At 43.1% G+C, this 20,895-nt stretch overlaps 1 protein-coding gene across 1 annotated transcript in view; it reads left to right on the top strand.

Moving 5' to 3' along the window:
• The window catches only part of DDI2 (DNA damage inducible 1 homolog 2), a 49,315-nt gene that overhangs the window by 9,582 nt on the left and 18,838 nt on the right, over positions 1–20,895 (top strand). Inside the window, 5 exon segments of the mRNA XM_049772164.1 lie at positions 4,269–4,398; positions 12,874–13,110; positions 18,887–18,918; positions 18,920–18,976; positions 18,979–19,016. Of these exon segments, the coding sequence (XP_049628121.1) occupies positions 4,269–4,398; positions 12,874–13,110; positions 18,887–18,918; positions 18,920–18,976; positions 18,979–19,016 (494 nt within the window).

The raw sequence follows: 20,895 nt of genomic DNA, 5'->3' as shown, positions 1-20,895 counted from the left end.
CCCTGAGTACCGCCGGGTGTGGCCCCCCCCAAAAATTGGGGATCCTAGGTCAAAGAGAACTTAGTGACTGAGCATAAGATTTGTATGTGGGAGTTTCATGCCTGGTGCCACATGGTCTGAAATCTGGACCACATCCAGCTGTGCTCCGGACACAAGACTCTTGGCACTGCACTCAGGAATTACTGCTGGCAGTGCATTGGGGGAACTATCTGGGATTCTGGGGATCAACCCCAATCTGCCATGTGCAGGTAAATGTCCTATCCTCTGTACTGTCACTGCAGACCCAAGATTGTTTAGTTGTTTTTTTTTTGTTTTTGTTTATTTTTTTTTGTGGTACAAAAGTATATTTCCTTTTAAGCCACACCCGGCAGCGTTCAGGATTTACTCCTGGCTCTGTGCTCAGAAATTACTCGTGGCAGACTTAAAGGACCATGTGGGATGCCGGAGATTGAACCCAGGTAGACCAAGAACAAGGCAATTGTCTACCTGCTGTGCTATCTATCACTCTGGTAACTCCACAGTCTGGCAATATTTCTGTCAGTTTTTTTACCTTATAAAATGAATGTGAAACTAAAATAAGGATTAGGTTGGGAGACTTTGAGAGCCTAATATTATGTTGTATTTGTATGTTGCCCCTTAGTAGAAGCTTGTGCAGTGCTAATGGTGTGCTATTTTAATACGGTTTTCTGTATTTCATCACAACATCACTCTCACCTTGAAAGATCTACCTTTCTCTTGCTATGCCTCTTGTTTGTTTGTTTGTTTGTTTGAACAATGCTCATTTCAAGTCTGAGTGCAGGAATAGGGCAGGCTATCTCCCTGCCCCTGAGTGCATGGAGTCACTTCTTGATGCTTAGGTACCAATTGGGATGCTGGTGATTGAACTCGGGTTAACAATATGCAAGGCAAGTTCTCTACCTGCTGTATATCGCCAAGCCCCATGTGTGCCTTTTTTTTTTTTTTTTTTTTTTTTGCTATATCCTTCTGCTGGTGATAGTAGTCTATTCAGATTAATGATGGGTTTTCCATTCTATCCCACAGTTATACAATATTTACATTATACACAAGATGTTGTTTCTGGTGTACTTTTACTAAGATATGTGTTTAAATAAGGGCTATAAGTGAATTGCAACAGTGATCATTTCAATTTGTGGGAATTTGCAGATAAAAATAAAACTCCCAGGGGCTGGAGCAATAGCACAGTGGTAGGGCATTTGCCTTGCATGCAGCCAACCCTGGACGGGATCTGGGTTTGATCCCCTGGCATCCCATATGGTCCCCCAAGTCAGAGTGATTTCTGAGCATGTAGCAAGAAGTAACCCCCCTGAGTGTCACCGGGTGTGGCTCAAAAACCCAAATAAATATATAAATAAATAAAAACCCTTTTTTGTGAGGAGGAGGGTTGGGCAACACTCAGCAATTGCTGAGGAGTTACTCTTGTTTCTGTACTCAGGAATTACTCCTGGTGGTGTGTAGGGTACTATTTAGGTTGACAAAGATCAAACCTGGGTTGGCTGTCTGCAAGGCAAGTACCCAACCTGCTGTACTATCTCTCCAGCCCTTCCTTTTTTGAGGGGTATAGAATTTATAAAATATAGCTGAACCAGGCCTGGTTGCTTGCCTTGCAAGCAGCCGATCCAGGACGTAAGGTGGTTGGTTCGAATCCCGTCGTCCCATATGGTCCCCCGTGCCTGCCAGGAGCTATTTCTGAGCAGACAGCCAGGAGTAACTCCTGAGCACTGCCGGGTGTGGCCCAAAAATCAAAACAAAACAAAACAAAACAAAAAATATATATATATATCTGAACCATCAAATTGCAAATAAAGTTGGGCTTTTGTCCAGAAATGTTTTATTTTGGGTTTTTTTTGGGGGGGGAGGGCATGGGCCACATCTGGGAGTTGCCAGGGGTTACTCCTGTCTCTGTGCTCAAAAATTGCTCCTGGGGCCGGAGAGATAGCATGGAGGTAAGGTGTTTGCCTTGCATGCAGAAGGTCTGTTGTTTGAATCCCAACATCCCATATGGTCTCCTGAGGCTGCTAGGAGCGATTTCTGAGCATAGGAGTAACCCCTGAGTGCTGCCGGGTGTGACCCCCAAAAAAAATCAATAAATAAAATAAATTGCTCCTGCCAGGCACGGGGGACCATATGGGATAACAGGACTCAAAACTATCTTGATCCTGGGTCTGCTGCTTGCAAGGCAAACGCCCTACTGCTGTGCTAACTCTCATGCCGCCAGAAATATTTTATTTTGAAAGGAATCTCTTGGTTTTCTACTTTGCTCATGTTGGTGCAAATTCTGAGAGCAGATATGACCATCTTTGTTTCCCCTCCCCCCAATTATTTTTTACATTCTCTATTAGACAGTGTTAGTAGTATGAGATCAGTGAGGGAGGACACCTGAGGAAACATTGTAAGTGGTATTAAAGTAGAAAGGTTGAAAGATGACAATGATTTTTCTAACTTCAGTTTGCTTTACAAATGGGAGGTCTGATTCCTGAGCCAGCTGAGCAGTGGCCCTCTCAGAACCAGGTCAGGGCTCAGGTTCTTAGTTTGCATGTGACCTGGTGAATAGCAGATTGTTAGGGAGGAAACCTTTCCAAGCCTCCAAGCCTAAGTTGTTCAGAATGCTTCTACAGAGGATATAATAACACGGTCTAGGTTTCTATTCCCTTATGGTAAAACAACAGTGTGCTTTGTTTCTTCTGCAGCGCCTTGTTTCATCAGGTTTTCTTCATATTTGATTGCACATCATAAAAGTATTAATAGTACGGCCTGACTTCTTTTTCTCCATCCATGATTCTTTTCCGAATGTCTTTGACTTTCATCTCCTACTCATAAAAGAGTGCTAAAACTTGGTGGGGGTAGCTGAGAAGGAAGAAGACAGGAAAGATAGTATTTAGAACCTTTTAGACCTGCCAGTATGCAAAAATTTTTGTCTTTTATTGGACAGTGTTTGGGGACTGATTATTTGAGCTCTCTGCTAAAGAGGATGATACAGGAAAGTTGTTCCCCCCTGGTGCATTGGTGCTTGAGGGAAAATGGTCCTGGGGTCAACCAGGGGTTGATTTTTAAGTCCTGCAAGATATGAAAGTAAGCACATTAGGCGATATATACATATAATGTGGTGATTTAAAGTTAATAGTACTGCATCTTGTTTTATTTTATTGTTTTGGGGAGGCACCAAGAATGCTCAGGGGTTACTCCTGGTTCTGCGCTGGTGGTGCTTGGGGGACCATATGGGATTCCATGGCATTATTTCTCTAGTGGACTCTCTTCTCAAAATTTAGAATATGTTACTTAACAAACACTTTGGTCATAAGTAACTTTCTTGGAGGTTCGAGTGCTCAGGCAGTCTTGGGGTCATGCCTAGTAATACTAAGGAAGGTTGTCTGGGTCCAGTGGCTCAGTGCTTGAGCCCAGGGATACATGCGGTACTGCTCAGATTAACAGTGCTGGTGCCTCCAGGACTGCTGTACTCTGGGGCTCCACTCTAGTGGAGGTACTGGCGGTACTATGGTGCTGGGGATTGAATTGGGAGCCTGATAAATGCAAGGCCTGTACTTCAGCCTTTTGGGCTATCTCCCTGCTCCTAATATTTTAGTGGAGCAGAAAGACAATGGAACAAAAGTACATAGTAAAGGTATGTTTTAAATTTGAGAGGATGAAGTGGTATGCTCAGGTGTGTCTCTAGTTGGGATTGACCCCTGGAGTTCGCAAAGAACCATATGCAGTGTTAGGGATTCAGATGGGGGGATCAGCAGCACGCAAGGAAAGTGTCTTCCCTCCGTATTAACAGGAAGCGCTTTGAAGAGTTCATGTTTGATCACAGATCTAAAAATAATTAACTGGGGGAGAAGTGCATATCTTACGTACAGGAAGCTTGGGTTCACTCCCTGGTCATATGATCCCTGAGCACTACTTAGGTTGTGGCTCCAAAATGCAAATAAATAAAATTGGGAAAGAATAGTTCTCAGAAGAACTAGTGAGATATAGCCCCAAGGATGTGTGCTTTGAGGATAGGTATGGCTCAAAGTATTGGGATCTGGATAGGTGAAGGGAAGAAAGGTGTCATGGATGGGGAGGGTGTTCGTTTACTTTAGGTCAAGGAAGGACTTAAGTGTGTGTCACCATGTGTGAGGCTTGGTCTACTACTTGAGCTGGCTCAGGACTCTGATAGCACTGTATTTGGTGAGGATAAAAATTGTAAATGTTGTGCTTTCTTTCATGTACCTCTAGTGCTTTATAGACTGTTACATCTTTTCTCGTAGATTGTCTACGCTGAAAGACCTCTAACTGACAACCACAGATCACTGGCTTCCTACGGCTTAAAAGATGGGGATGTTGTGATATTACGACAGAAGGAGAGCACAGATTCTCGTCATCCAGTGCAGTTCCAAAGTAAGATACCGCCTAATGTTTAATGTTCTGACACAAGAATAGTAGAGTGGTTCAGAAGTTTGTGTTTGTTTTAGATTTCGTGCTCAAGGTCACAGATCTGACTGACTAATTTGCTGTATAATCCTGGACCACTTAACTTTTCAAAACTAACTTTCATCAATGGGTTCCATTATTAAATCCTAAAGCTTTTGTTTTTGTTTGTTTGGGGGGCACATCTAGTGGTGCTCAGAGATCACTCCTGGCAGGCATAGTGGATAATACAGGGTCTGGGGGGCCAACTCAGGTCAGCCTGTGCAAGGCATGTGCCCTCCCTACCTGCTCCAGCCCCTAATCCTATACCTGATGTGAGAAGAATGCTTATTAAACCATGACCACCTTGCATGCCCTCAGTAAATGTTACTGTATTGTTTACTAGTGATTATTATGATTATTTGTGGTTTGGTTTTTGTTTTGAGGACACACCCTGCAGTGTTCAGGGGTTACTTATTCCTCGCTCTGCACTGAGGAATCACTTAGACCATATAGAATGCTGGGGATCAAGTAGGTTGGCTACATGCAAGGCAAGTGCCCTACTCTCTATATTATCACTCAGACACCTTAGCTTGGATTTGTTTGTTTGTTTTGGGGCCACACCCAGCAGCACTCAGGGTATCCCTGGCTCTGGGCTCAGAAATCGTTCCTGGCTTGTGGAACCCTATGGGATGCCTAGGATTAATCCAGGCCCATCCTGGGTCAGCCGCTTGTAAGATAAATGCCCTCCTCCTGTGCTACCACTCTAGCCCCACGATATTCTTTTTTTTGGAGGTTTGGGGGCATACTTGGTGACGCTCAGGGGTTACTCCTGGCTATTCACTCAGAAATCACTCCTGGCTTGGGGGACCATATGAGGATCAAACTGCCGTCTGTCCTAGGCTAGCTAGCACAAGGCCTTACGCCCTGCGCCACTGTCCAGCTTGTTGTTGTTGTTTTTTGCTATAACAAAAAATAAGAGCTCTAATTTTAAATAATTTCTTTAAATTAATTTAGTAAATGAGGTACAGGAATTAAAGCTTAGTGCTTTTTTTTTTCATTATATTGAGCTTTATGAACATTAAGCTTCTGTAAGTCCACTCAATTTTTTTTTTTTTTTTTTTTTTGTTATAAGGGGGTGCCAAAGCAGTGCCTGCGGGGCCTAAGGAACTTTCTATCCTAGTGATGCCTAACCCAGGGTGCTAGAATTCACCAGAACTACCCCACAGGTGCTGGGGGACCATGTGGAATTGGAAACTGAGTTTTTTGTGTTTTTTTTTTTGTTTTGTTTTGTTGTTTTTTTTTTTTTTGAGGAAGGGATTTATATACCCAGCTTTGCTGAGGTTTTACACCTGGCTCTGTGCTAAGGGATCACTCCTGGCAAGTTCAGGGGGACCATAGGGAGTGCCAGAAATTGAACCCCCGGTTGGCTTTGTGTAAGACAAGTAACCTACCTGCTACCTACTATTGCTTTAGCTCTCTACTTGAGTTCTTGTGCATGCTGAGCTATCTCCCTTGCCTCAGATTCACTAAGGTTCTCATACTTCCCCAGTCGCTATATTAATCTCATTAAACACAAACACAGCATATCTAACAGTATACTGTTCAGTGGGGATGGAGAAAAGCACTCATGGCGTTCTGTAGAAAATCAGGGACTTGGGCCAAAGTGACATCATAGAAGTTAAGGCGTTTGCCTTGCATACAGAAGGACGATGGTTCGAATCCCAGCATCCCATATGGCCACCCCACCCCCCAAGCCTGCCAGGAACGATTTCTGAGCATAGAGCCAGGAGTAACCCCAGAGCGCTGCCAGGTGTGACCCAAAAACAAAACAAAAAAAAAGTTCAGGACCGGAGAGATAGCACAGCAGGTGGGGCATTTGGGTTCAATCCCCAGTATCCCATATGGTTCCCTAGTCTATTAGAAGTACTTTCTGAGCTCAGAGATAGGAGTAACCCCTGAGTGCTGTCGGGTGTGGGGCCCCAAAAAGAACAAAAAATGTTAAGTTTCCTACTGGAGAGAGAACTGAAAAACTAGAGTATATGATTTGTGTACTGGAGCCCCGGTTTGATCCTCTACACTGCACGGTCTCTGAGCACTTTGGAACTGTGGACAGCAATGCTTAAGCTCTGAACCTGGGGTAGCTTTCAAGTACTTCCAGGTATTGCGTGTGTACGTGTGCATGTGTGCGCACACACACTATTTTCTTCCTCATTCCCTGCCATATTCTGACTTCTTTGTTTTGAGGCCACACCTAACAGTTCTCAAGTCCTGACTCATGCATAGAAATTACTCCCGAGTAGTCATATGGGTTGCTAGGAAATGAACCTTGGGCAAAGCCCTACTTGCTTTATCATTTCTCCAACCCCATATTCTCAGATGTATAATGTATGTATGTATGTATATGTATATATTTTTTCAATTTTGTTTGTTACCTATTTTAATTTTGGGCTACACTAGTAGTATTTAGGGATTACTCTGGCTCTGGCTCAGGAATTACTCTGGCGGTTCATGGGGCACCATGTGAGATGCTAGGGATCAAACACAGGCCTTGCACACAAGGCAAACTGCCCTATTCTCTGGACTATCACCTAAGCCCCATTTTGATAAATTTTTAAAACTGCTTATTCTCTAAATCACTTGGATTTAAATTGATAGTAGTAACTGATAGGTGTCTGGCTGATGACAAACTCTACCTTAGAACACAAAGCTTCTATTCAGCCTAAAACTAGGCTATTAGACTACCTTGCCCCATTGCTTCCAGATCTAGATTACATGATCCCATGGGTCTGCTGCTGCTCTTCCTAAAGAGTTGTAGCTAAGATATAGCGTTCAATAAAATGGAACCTTTTTTGGTTGATTTGATGAGTTCTGGGGATTCACTGGGTTGGTTTTTTGTTTTATTTTTGGAGGTGCAAGGCCCTCGGGTGGACAACATCCTGTGGTGATCCTCACAGACCACTACTGGCTTCATACGAGGAGAATAAATAGTGCTAGCGATCAAAGTTGGGTGCTCTGTCCATCCCTTCCTTCACTGTTGGTTTTTGTCATTGTTTGATTTTGCAGCCACACTTAGCAATTCTCAGGGAACCCTATGTAGTATTGGTTTCCAACCAGGGTATCAGCTGCAGCTTCATGCTAAGCAAGTGCCTTATCCTTTGCACTATCTCTCTACTCCACCCCTGCACCTTTTTTTCCCTCTATGTACTGCCCCACATGGATTGGACAGCTAGTATGTGGCGGGGGAAGGGATCTGATCTCTAAAGTAAGCACATTTTTTGAAGCTACTTGGTAATGAATGATTTCTGAAGATAGTGTTTTTTTCTACCACAGTTCTCTGGAGTAAAAAATCCATTTTGCAGGTTGCTTTAGATTAATAATCCCATAAGTAAGTCATTTCTCTGCAATGTTTCAGCTATTTGAAGCTCATACATGTGCTTCAGTGCGCGCGCGCGCACACACACACACACACACACACACACACACACACACGCACGCACACACACTTCCTAGCTGTCAGCTAAAGTCTATTTGAAGAAAGATATGAGGAAAAAAACCCGTGTACAGACACTCTTGTAATGGTGCCAAGGCCATTCCATGCTTCACTGTTTCAACCATCTGGCATTTATGTGTTGTTGTGTGCATGCTCACACACACTGTTTCAGCTCTCTAGCATTCGTGCATCTTCTTACACACATTCTCTTAATCATCTGGCATTTTCATGTGTGTTCTTGTGTGCTTATACACAGTTCTTTGCTGTCAGAAGTCTAATTGGTGAAAGTGATTAAATTGAGCTTGCCCTAAGAGGTAGAAACTTTATACTCATTTTGGTTTTTTTTTTGGGGGGGGGGAGGGGAGACCACACCTGGTGGCACATGGGTGCTATTTCTGGCTCTGCATTCAGGAATCACTCTTAGCAGGCTCAAAGAACCATATAGGATGCCAAAGATTGAACCCAGGTTATCTATATGCAAGCAAATGCCCTCCCTGCTGTGCTATTGCTCCAGCCCCCATTTTACACCCAAGTTTTAAGCATTTCTTCTACTTGAGGTCCAAAAGGCTTTAGGATTGACCTAGAGTTGGGACAGGTATAATGTTCAAATCATTTTTAGTGTTGAAGGAATGGGAATCGCCGTGTTAGTCCCTTACTTTATTTTATTTTTTTAATTCCTATAGAAATCTTTATCCATATTGATTTCCACATAGCTTAGAGGACAGTTTGGTACTGGAGATTGAACCGAGGACTTAGAACCTGGACTCCAGGAATGCAAAGCATACATTTCAAATGTTATGAATTATTTCCCTAGGTCTTTTAAGTAAATAAGTCATGTTAACATATATACATTTTGGGGCCGGAGAGATAGCATGGAGGTAAGGCGTTTGCCTTTCATGCAGGAGGTCATCGGTTCGAATCCCGGCACCCCATATGGTCCCCTGTGCCTGCCAGGAGCAATTTCTGAGCCTGGAGCCAGGAATAACCCCTGAGCACTGCCGGGTATGACCCAAAAACCACAAAAAAATAAATAAATAAATAAAAACATATATACATTTCGGGGCCGGAGAGATGGCATAGAGGTAAGGAATTTACCTTGCCTGCAGAAGGTCGGTGGTTTGAATCCCGGCATCCCATATGGTCCCCCGGGCCTGCCAGGAGCAATTTCTGGGCATAAAGCCAGGAGTAACCCCTGAGCGCCGCCTGGTGTGACCCAAAAACCAAAAACCAAAAAAAAAAAAAAAAAAAAAAAGATATATACATTTCCTACAAATTATTACAAAGAATAGGGTTCACTAATTTTTAGTATATTCAGAATTGTGCAGCTTCCACCTCAAAGCAGTTTCAGTACATTTTCACCCTTTTTTTTGCGCGGGGGGGGGGGGGGCGCAGCCGGAGACGCTCAGGAGTTGCTCCTGGCTATTCGCTCAGAAATCACTCCTGGCTTGGGGAACCCTATGGGTCGCTAGGGATCGAACCCAGGTCCACCCTGGGTTAGCCTCATGCAAGGCAAACGCCCTACTGCTGTGCTGTCGCTCCAGCCCAACATTTTTATAATCGTAAAAAGAGGTCTGGGGTTAGAAGTGTTGAGCATTTGCACACACATATACACGTTTCCTGAGCTGCCCAGTCATCTCTCTGTCTTCCTATGTCCCCAAAGTGCCGGCTCACCCCAGAATTCCAAAAATTCTGGGGCAGAGCTATTCCCAGAAGTCCAGAAAGTCAGCACCTGCCTCACCTTGGCTGATTCTTGTGTCTTTGTGCCTCACAGCAGGTTTAAGTACACTGATTTGGCAGAGCAAAACAAACTGGCTATAAGGATGTAACAGTTTAGTTTGGGCTTAGTGATATAGTATTGCTCAGGCCTTGTGCTCTATGACAGTGGTGCTACCAATTGAATTCAGTTCTCTTTGACATATCTCCCTTCTCCATGTGTTCTCTAAGTCACAAATTCCCAAATTTACTTGGCTTTCCACCACCTTTTCAGACAAAAAAGTTACCTTGGGAATACTTTTGTTGTTGGTTTATTGGCCACATCTAGCCGTGCTCGGGGGACCATATTGGATGCTGGAGATCAAATCTGTGTGTTAGCCCTACTGCTATACTAATTGGTCCCAGCCCCTGTTCCCTTGGAATTCTACCTACCTCCTTTTTTTTGTTGAGTTTTCTTTTTTTGGGAGGGGCTACACCGGTGACGCTCAGGGTGTACTCCTGGCTATATGCTCAGAAGTCGCTCCTGCTTGGGGACCATATGGGACGCTGAGGGATCGAGCTGTGGTCCGGTCCTAGGCTAGCGCTGGCAAGGCAGACACCTTACAAGCGCCACTAAGCTGGCCCCTTTTGTTGATTTTGTTTGTTTGGTTTTTTTTGGGTCTACATACTCTTGGCTCTGCACACAGAAATCACTCCTGCCAGGTCTGGGGGACCCTACGGGATGCCAGAAATCAAACCCAGGTCAGCTGCACGAAGGCAAACATCAACCCACTGTGCTATCACTCCAGCCCCATCTACCTACCTTCTTTAAGCAAGCAAGCAGAAAGTACACCCAGTGGCTTTTAAATCAACTGGGCTACTTGTTTTGTTTATTTTTATTTGGAGGTGACACACCCAGTGATGCTCCAGGATTACTCCTGGTTCTGTACTCCTGGGCATGCTCAAGGGACCATATGGGACACTGGTGATCAAACTCAGGGTCAACCATATATTAAGCAAGTACCCTATCCCTATTTTAGTGCTTTGCCCCCATCACTGCCAACTTTGAAAAATACTGTTCTGGGGCCCGGAGAGATAGCATAGCGGCGTTTGCCTTGCAAGCAGCCGATCCAGGACCAAAGGTGGTTGGTTCGAATCCCGGTGTCCCATATGGTCCCCCGTGCCTGCCAGGAGCTATTTCTGAGCAGACAGCCAGGAGTATCCCCTGAGCACAGCCGGGTGTGACCCAAAAACCAAAAAAAAAAAAAAAAAAAAATACTGTTCTGGGGCCGGAGAGATAGCATGGAGGTAAGACGTTTACCTTTCATGCAGAAGGTCATCAGTTCGAATCCCGGCGTCCCATATGGTCCCCCATGCCTGCCAGGAGCGATTTCTGAGCATGGAGCCAGGAAAAACCCCTGAGCACTGCCGGGTGTGACCCAAAAACCACAAAAAAAAAAAAAAGAAAAAAGAAAAATACTGTTCTGAACCACTGTTAGATTTTTTTTTATTTATTTATTTTTTTTGGTTTTTGGGGCCACACCCATTTGATGCTCAGGGGTTACTCCTGGCTAAGCACTCAGAAATTGCCCCTGGATTGGGGGACCATATGGAATGCCGGGGGATCCAACCGTGGCTAGCGCTTGCAAGACAGACACCTTACCTCTAGCGCCACCTCACCGGCCCCTAGATCTTTTGATATACTCTGAGAGAATCTGTTTTTCTTTGTTTATTTTGGATCCACCTGTAGCAGTATTGAAGGTTACGCCTGACTCTACTCAGGAATCATTCCTAGTGGTGTTCAGGAGCCCATATGGGATGCCAGTAATAGAACACAGGTTGGCTGCATATAAGGCAAGCTACCTCTCAGACCTTTTCTTCTGTTTTGCTCTACTGTAAACCCTATCTGCTAACCGAATGATATAAGAAGATATAGCAATGATGCACAGATCAGATTGTAAGTTTAGTGAATAGTTAAGAACTTTCAAACAGTGCCAAAGAGGTAGTATAGGGAGTGGGCAAGGCATTTGCTTGCTTGCAGTCAACCTGGGTTTGATCCTCAACATCACATACAGTCCCCCAAGTCATTTAAGGAGTAATCCTTTAGGACAGAGTCAGGAGTAAATATGGCCCAACACACCCTTCCCACCTCATACCCCATCCCCAAAAGAAAAAACATTTCCCAAACTATCATTATGTTTAGTACAGGCTTGCAGGGTTCAACATCTGACATTTATGCTATGGACTTATTGTTAACTTTATTTTTTTTTATTTTGTTTTTTTTTTTTTTTTTTTTTTTTTTTTTTGGGCCACATCCGTTTGATGCTCAGGGGTTACTCCTGGCTAAGCGCTCAGAAATCGCCCCTGGCTTCGGGGGACCATATGGGACGCTGGGGGATTGAACCACAGTCCGTTCCATGGCTAGCGCTTGCAAGGCAGACACCTTACCTCTAGCGCCACCTCACCGGCCCCAACTTTTAAAAACTGTATTAAAGATCCATGATTCACGAAGTTACTGATAGTTATTTAAACATACTGTATTGTTTTGGAATGGGTTGTTGGGTCATACCTGTCAGTATCCGATTACTCTCAGTTCTTAGGGATCACACATGGTGATGCAAAGAAAGCCACCAAAATCCCAGTACTTTTTCTGGTCCTATATAGCCTGTTCTTTACCTAAGGTATCAGAGCTCTTTGATTTATATCTGGTGGGGCTAGAGCTGTGGCATAACAGTAAGGCATCTGCTTTGCCAGTACTAGCCTAGGACGGACCGCAGTTCAATCCCCCGGCGTCCCATATGGTCCCCCAAGCTAGGAGCAATTTCTGAGTGCATAGCCAGAAGTAACCCCTGAGTGTCACTGGGTGTGGCCCAAAAGCCAAAAATAAATAAATAAATAAAACACTTGGGGATATTTGACAAACCAAAAACTTTAGGATTAATACCATGTTTGCCTCAATTCCTTTTTCTATTCTGTCCTGCCTGTTTACTCTTTACTACAGTCTTTATATATAACAAATCAGCATGAAAAATTTGAAAGGATTTGTAAAAGGGCATTAGAATGTCTGTGACTACAACTTACTGTTACATATCACGAATAAAGTAGTGTAGACACTTCCAAGTGGTGCTTTGCTTGAGGGAATCATGTGGTGCCAGGAACTAAGCCTGGGTGTCCCATGTGCTTTGCATGTTGTTCTGGCCGTTTGAGCCATCTCCCTGGCTCAAGTGCTTGCTATTGTTGGAGTCATCTGAAGTAAACTTTAAATTGATTTTTTCCAACAGACTTACCCCGAATAGACTTCCGTAGTATAGCTGTACCTGGCACTTCAAGCTCCCGGCATCGCCAGCCACCAGGAGCACAGCAGTCCCACTCATCTCCTGGAGACATAGCTTCATCTCCCCAGGGCTTGGACAACCCAGCCTTACTTCGAGACATGTTGCTGGCCAACCCCCATGAGCTGTCCTTGCTGAAGGAGCGAAATCCACCCCTGGCAGATGCTCTACTCAGTGGAGATCTTGGTAAGCTTACATATTGGGAAGGCATCAAACTGACCTGAAGTAAAGTAGTTGTACCACATCTAATATGGAGAAACTCAAGTAACCGGATTGTTCAATTCACTGTGTTGATTGTGGAACATACCAACACACACACACACACACACACACACACACACACACACTGTGACTGAAAATACTGATTTGGTCACAACAAGTTATGATTAGAGGCTATACTGATTTGGTCACACCAAGTTATGATAAGGGGCTACACTTGCACACACACACACACACACACACACACACACACACACACACTGAAAATACTGATTTGTTGGGGTCACACCAGGTTATGATCAGGGGCCACACACACAGACACATATACACAGACACACACTGAAAATACTGATTTGTTAGGGCCAGTGAGGTGGCGCTAGAGGTAAGGTGTCTGCCTTGCAAGAGCTAGCCAAGGAAGAACCGTGGTTCGATCCCCCAGCGTCCCATATGGTCCCCCCAAGCCAGGGGAATTTCTGAGCGCTTAGCCAGGAGTAACCCCTGAGCATCAAATGGTTGTGGCCAAAAAAAAAAAAAAATACTGATTTGTTTCGGTCACACCAAGTTATGATCAGGTGACACACACACACACACACACACACACACACTTTCACAGGGGGCGCTTGGAGACTAAACAAAATGTTCTGCAGACCACTCACACACACACACACACACACACACACACACACACACACACACACACACACACACACACACACACACACACGGGGATTTCTGAGTGCTTAGCCAAGAGTAACTTACCCCTGAGCATCAAATGGTTGTGGCAAAAAAAAAAAAAAAAAATACTGATTTGTTTTGGTCACACCAAGTTATGATCAGGGGACACACAAACACTCTAAAAATACTGATTTGTTTTGGTCACACACACACACACACACACTCTGAAAATACTGATTTGTTTTGGTCACACCAAGTTATGATCAGGGGCTACTCATAGTTCTGTGCTCAGGCATCATTCCTAGCCATAGTAGCAAGGACCTATTTGTGCTAAAAAAAAAAAAAAAAAAAAAAAAAAAGCACGCAACGTCTGTGTCTCCAGCCTGTTGCACTATCTCTGCAGCCCTGGAGTGCTGTTAATTTTAACCTGTTTAGTTAGACCTCTCAAAAAGTCTTAACTCGTGACAGTTGAAATGCATTTAGTAATCATACAAACTGATGACTCAACCTCACATTTTTGTTTGTTTGGTTTTGATTTTGATTTTGATTTGGGCTCTCACCTTGGTAGAACTCTGAGACTATACACTGCTCCTGCCAGTGCTTGGGAGGAATCAGTGCTAGGGATTGAACCCAGTCCATGGGTATCCAAAGCATGTGCTCTGCCCATTGAGCTATCTCTGGCCCTCAGCTTTTATCTTAATATAAAATTTAGGGCCCGGAGAGATAGCACAGTGGTGTTTGCCTAGCAAGCAGCCGATCCAGGACCAAAGGTGGTTGGTTCGAATCCCGGTGTCCCATATGGTCCCCCGTGCCTGCCAGGAGCTATTTCTGAGCAGACAGCCAGGAGGAACCCCTGAGCAACGCCAGGTGTGGCCCAAAAACCAAAAAAAAAAAAAAAAAAAAAAAAAAAATATATATATATATATATATATATATATATATAATTTAAATTAGCATTTGTAATATTCTCATATGTTTTTATGTGCATATTTAGTTTTCATTTAAAAATTAAAAATTATTTTTATTAAATTGTTTTTATTTATTTTATTTTCAGATTTATTTTGTTTTGCTTTGGGACCACACTTGGCAGTGATCGGGGTAACTGGGATCTGCACTCAGGAATCACTCCTGGTGGTGTTCAGGGGACTGATCATATAGGATGCCAGAAATTGAATCTGGGTCAGTTGCCTGCAAGGCTAGTCCTGCTTTACCCTCTGGACTATCACTTCCTCTATACATATTGTAATGGGTGTGACCATAAAAGTTAAATTTTTTTTTTCCGCTTTTGTTCACTTAATATTTATCCAGAGCATTTTCCCCATACTCTACCTCCCCTATGATGGCATATGGCCATTTTAGCCTAAGTCACCAGTTTCTTGCTGGTGCATTAAAATATTAAGACTTACTGCAGATTCAAAACTCTGACGAAGTTTGTTTTTTTGTTTTGGGGCCACACCCGGCAGCACTCGAGTTCCTCCTGATTCTGCGCTCAGTTACTCCTGCCAGTTTTGGGAGACCAGATTGGGTGCCAGGATTGAACCTGGGTCGACCATGCACAAGGCAAATGCCCTACCACTGTGCTATTGCTGTAAGCCCTGTTATGATAAATTTTTAATCAAAAATAAAATGATTAGGGCCCGGAGAGATAGCAGAGTGGTGTTTGCCTTGCAAGCCCAGACCAAAGGTGGTTGGTTCGAATTCCAGTGTCCCATATGGTCCCCCGTGCCTGCCAGGAGCTATTTCTGAGCAGACAGCCAGGAGTAACCCCTGAGCACCACCGGGTGTGGCCCAAAAACCAAAACCAAAAAAAAAATGAAATAAAATAATAAAATAAAATAAAATGATTAAAATAAAATAGTTATTGTTTGCCCTCCCCCAAAAGATATGCTTTTAGTTACAGGATATTAGGCCCATTGACATCAACTAGTTTAACAAAGTAGAACTTCTTTTATCTTCACACCAATTTTTGTTTTTGTTTTTTTTTTTCTTGGTGCTGAAACCCGGGATCGAACATTCCCACCAATTTTAATGGTAGTGTAACTTGTTAAGTTTGTTGGAAGCTATATTGAAATATTGTTATTAGTTATCTTTACAAATAGCTTTTTTTGTAAACATCTAGTTTTAATGTTTATAAATCAAACTGACTAAATGCTAAAATATTTTATTGACCTTTTCCTTTCTTTTTATATGACCATTTTTTAAAGTAAGATAATGTTTGCCTTAGGAGAAAATTGCATATTTTAAGTATTCGTTTTTGTTGAGTCCTAGCAAATTCATTTTATCTATTACCCCAGTCAAAATACTGAACATTTTATTTACTCTAGAACACTGTTATTCCACTTGTATTTGGTTCGTTTGGTTTGGGGGTAACCTCCTGATGAAGTCCAAGGGTTGTTTCTCCTAGCTCTGCACTCATGGAATATTCCTGGTGGTATTTCTAGGACCATATGGGCATCAAATCCCAAGTTGGCTGGTATGCAGAGCAAAGCACTCTGGCCCCCACAACCTATAATTCTTGAACTGGTATTGTTTGAGGAAATTACCTGGCATTCGTGCCAGATTTCCCTCCCCAATCATGGTAGGGAATCTAAAAAGCAGCAGCAGATGTTGCAGTAGCTATAAATGATTATCTCAACACCTGGATTTTATAAAGCAACATTCTATCTATTTTGGTATTGCTTCTGCCTTAGCCATCAGCCATTTTACAAGATATTTTTTTATAATTTTTCCTGGCCTGAAGGTATAAAAAGCTTGATAATGTTCTCTAAAAAGTCCCCCCCCCCCAACTTGGGGCCAGAGCTGGTGGCACTAGAGGTAAGGCATGTGCCTTGCAAGTGCTAGCCTAGGACAGACCTCAGTCCCCCCAAGCCGAGGAGCGATTTCTGAGCGCATGGCCAGGAGTAACCTCTTGAGTGTCAACGGGTTGGTACAAAAACAAACAAAAAAAAGTGTTGTCCCCCCCCTTGTTTGGGGTCATATTGGGTGGTTGCTCAGGGGATTACTCCTGGCTCTGCACCCAGGAATTATGCCTGACCAAGGGTAGGGGAAGAACCATATGGGATGCTGAAGATGAACCCACGTTGGCAAACACCTTGCCCACCCTATTCGCCCAACCGTATTTTGTTTTCTTTTAGTCAGTTTACTCCTTTTAAGTTTACTAGTATTCTGATAGTCATTATAAAAAAGTTTTCCCTGTATTTGAACTTTATGTGAATAGATGCATACAGCATTTCCTCTCATTTTATGGTTTTACTTAACTTAATATTGGTTTTATTTTATTTATATTATTTTGGTTTTTGGGCCACACCATGACAGTGCTCAGGGTTTCTTACTCCTGGCTATCTGCTCAGAAATAGCTCCTGGCAGGCATGGGGGACCGACCATATGGGACGTCAGGATTTGAACCAACCACCTTAGGTCCTGGATCGGCTATTTGCAAGACAAACGTCACTGTGCTCTCTCTCCAGCCCCTGGTTTTATTTTTTAATTCATTCATAATTCATTCATATGATCTTTATCCCGGTTTTTTATCCACATATTCCAGTTGCTAAGGACCATGATTATGGCATATTTAAATTTATACCTGTAACTGCACTTCCATTTAAGAAACAGTAAAAATGACAGTTCTTACTGTGAAATCCATCTTAAAGTAAGCAATGATTTCTCTTTACTTATTGTCCTGCCTGTAATCATTGGTCATTATAGAGAAGCTAAAATTAGTCTCCATTTAATCCCTCTGGTTTAAGTCACAGCATCATAAAGGAAATGACAGTGGTGGAAGATGAAATTCATCTTTAGGTAATAGAATTATAAGAAGTGGAGGAAGGGAGAGTCATTCCCCACTAATTTAAATTGAAAAGTCATTATGTCCAAATTAAATATTATAGATACTTTCTGTTTTTCTTTGAGTGCTATGGCTCAAACTTGGACCTAAAGTATACAAGGCATCCACTGTACATATTACTGAACCACATTCCTGGCCTGATAAATAACTTCTTAAAAGAATAAATGTATTTTTGGGGCCATAGCAGCGGTACAAGTGCTAGGGAGGCTGCCTTGCATGAGGCTGACCTAGGAAGGAGTGTGATTCGATCCCATATGGTCCCCTAAGCCAGGAGCAATTTCTGAACGCAGAACCAGGAGTAACCCTGGAGCATCACCAGGTGTGGCCCCCCCCCCCAAAAAAAAACAATAAAATAAGAATACATGTACTTTTGTAAATACTTAATGTTTTTACCTCAAGAGTTATTAAGTTGCTCCTTTTAAAACAAATTTGTTTTATTTAGAGCTTAGTTTTCCTTGTGTGGTTGTTAAGAACTACACTTGGCTCCATTCTCAGGGGTCACTCCTAGTTATAACCAGGTGCCAGGGATTGAATCCAGGTCTTCTGCCTGCTGTGCATTCATTTCAGCCCTTTGAGTTATCTTTCTGGCTCTAAAATACTTTTTATTTATTTTTGGATTTGGGCCACACCTGTTGTTTGTCAGAGGTTACTCCTGATTCTGCATTCAGCAGTCATGCCTGTGATACTTGGGCAAACACCTTAAACTATAACTATATAAGAAGTATTCTTAATAATTTAGTAATCTTTAATTTTGAAGTATCCTTGTATATTTGGGGGGGGGGGGATAGATCACACCTGAATATGCCTAGGGTTTACTCCTGACATTGGTTGGGGACCATCTGAGAAGCTGGGGATTGAACCTGGGTCAGCCATGTGCAAGGCAAGCACCCTGCCTACCTGCTGTTACATTGTTCTGGCTCCTGTATCTCTTAGTTTTTTTTCCTCTTTTGTTGTTGTTGGGAGACAAAGGGGCTAGTGGGTTTTGTTTTTTAATTGTTTAGGGTTTGAGTCCATAACCATACACAGTTCACAGTCATTCCTGGTATAAATCTGGGGACTCTACACTGTTAAGGTATTGATCCAGGTCTTCAACAAAGCACGTGTTCCAGCTCTTTGAATTATTTCCTGACCCTACTGTTTTTTGAGAAATTACTTGGTGTGGGAAAGTATTGATAAAGATAATATAGTAATAGTACATAAGGTTTTTCCCTCATTTTTTTTTAGAGAAATTTTCTAGGGTCCTGGTGGAGCAGCAAACAGGATCGAGCCCGAAGAGAGCAAGAAAGGATCCGTCTCTTTTCTGCTGACACCTTGTTGATCTCGAAGCTCAGGCAAAGATCGAAGAAGATATAAGGTAATAATGACTTTTCCCCAAAGAACAAGATTTAAAAGAAGTGCTTTGCCAAACCAAAGATTTTCTTACTTTAGTTATCTGCAGTGAGGAGAACTTATTTTGCAGTATAGTTTCTAAAACGTAAGTCTTTTCAGGCTAGTGATTTTCCGGGCTCTCATCCTCATACCATTGTCAGTCCCATGAGTGTAGAAAGTTAAATTAACACGCACCCAAAATGCTGTTCTCTTTCTATTTCCTTACATTTTGATTCAATACCACAGATGGTGCAGCTGTCTAGCTTAATGATTTTTTTTTTAATTTTAATACTTTATGCCCTGTCTAGGCCCCAATGTGTCATTAAAACACCTTCAGAGATGACTGGGGTTCAGAGTGATAGCACAGCAGGTAGAGTACTTGCCTTACACACAGCCTACAGATTTGATCTCCGGCATCCCATGTGTTCTCTGAGCACTGGCAAATCTAGCCAAGAAACAAAAGTAAAACCATACAGATGACTTTACAACTTATGGCCCCAGCAGAGCAAGATGTTAGGCATGCTTTTTTGTGTGTGTGTGTGTGTGTGTCCACATCCGTGACACTCGGGTTACTCCTGGCTATGCGCTCAGAAATCGCTCCTGACTGGGGGACCATATGGGACGCCTAGGGATCGAACCATGTTCGTCCTAGGCTAGTGCCAGTAAGGCAGACGCCTTGCCACTCTGTGCCACTAGCTCCAGCCCCAGGCATGCTATTTGTGTTTATCAGGTGTTTGGGCTTTGTTCCTAAATCACATGCATAGGATCTTCTGGGTGGGGCCTAAGTAAGCAAGTACAACAGTCCTCACATCATGATGTACATTATATCATAGTATAATCACTGTTCATCACTGATCAGCCCCTTTAAATATTAGAAAGAGGGGCCTGAGATATATAGAATAGGGTTAAGGTTAAGAGGCATAGTACAGGGCCAGAGAGATAGCATGGAGGTAGGGTGTTTGCCTTGCATGAGCCGAACGGTGGTTCAAATCCGGCATCCCATATGGTCCCCCCGAGACTGGCCAGGATCAATTTCTGATTGCAGTAACCAGAATTAACTCCTGAGCACTGCGGGGTGTGACTCAAAAAATAAACAAAAAAATAAACAACTAGCATTTGAAAAGAGAAACTAGGGAATACAGCTCAACAGTGAAGCTCTGGCGATTCTTGGCCCCATAAAATAAATAGACATCTGCTCCAGTGTCCTGCCTCTGCCCTCAATTCAGTTTTGTTCTTATTTGCAAGGCAAAGAACATAACAGTAACAGTGCTACTTTGAAGGACTTCGTTATCCTTGGTTTGCTTAAATGAACCTAACTTGGTTTTTTAAAGGAAACTTGGGATGTCAGAATACTGTATTTTTAATTTTTTGTTTCTCTGACTACATTTAAGATTTGAATAATGTGGGCCTGAGAGATAGCACAGAGGCATTTGCCTTGCAAGGCAGCCGATCCAGGACCAAAGGTGATTGGGTTCGAAGTCCCGGTGTCCCATATGGTTCCCCGTGCCTGCTAGGAGCTATTTCTTTCTTTTTTTTTTTTTTTTTTTTTTTTGGTTTTTGGGCCGACACCCTGTGACGCTCAGGGGTTACTCCTGGGCTATGCACTCAGAAGTTGCTCCTGGCTTCTTGGGGGACCATATGGGACGCCGGGGGGATCGAACCGTGTCCGTCCTAGGCTAAGCGCAGGCAAGGCAGGCACCTTACCTCCAGCGCCACCGCCTCCGCCCGGGCCCCAGGAGCTATTTCTGAGCAGACAGCCAGGAGTAACCCTGAGCACTGCCGGTGTGGCCCAAAAACCAAAAACAAAAACAAAACAAAAAGATAGTTTGAATAATGTAAACTGTAGACCAGAGTAAATAAACTAT

The sequence above is a fragment of the Suncus etruscus genome, chromosome 4, assembly GCF_024139225.1.
Source record: "Suncus etruscus isolate mSunEtr1 chromosome 4, mSunEtr1.pri.cur, whole genome shotgun sequence".
In the NCBI taxonomy this organism is placed as follows: domain Eukaryota; kingdom Metazoa; phylum Chordata; class Mammalia; order Eulipotyphla; family Soricidae; genus Suncus; species Suncus etruscus.
Note: the sequence above shows the minus strand (reverse complement) of the source record. Positions and strands in the feature narration are given on the sequence as shown.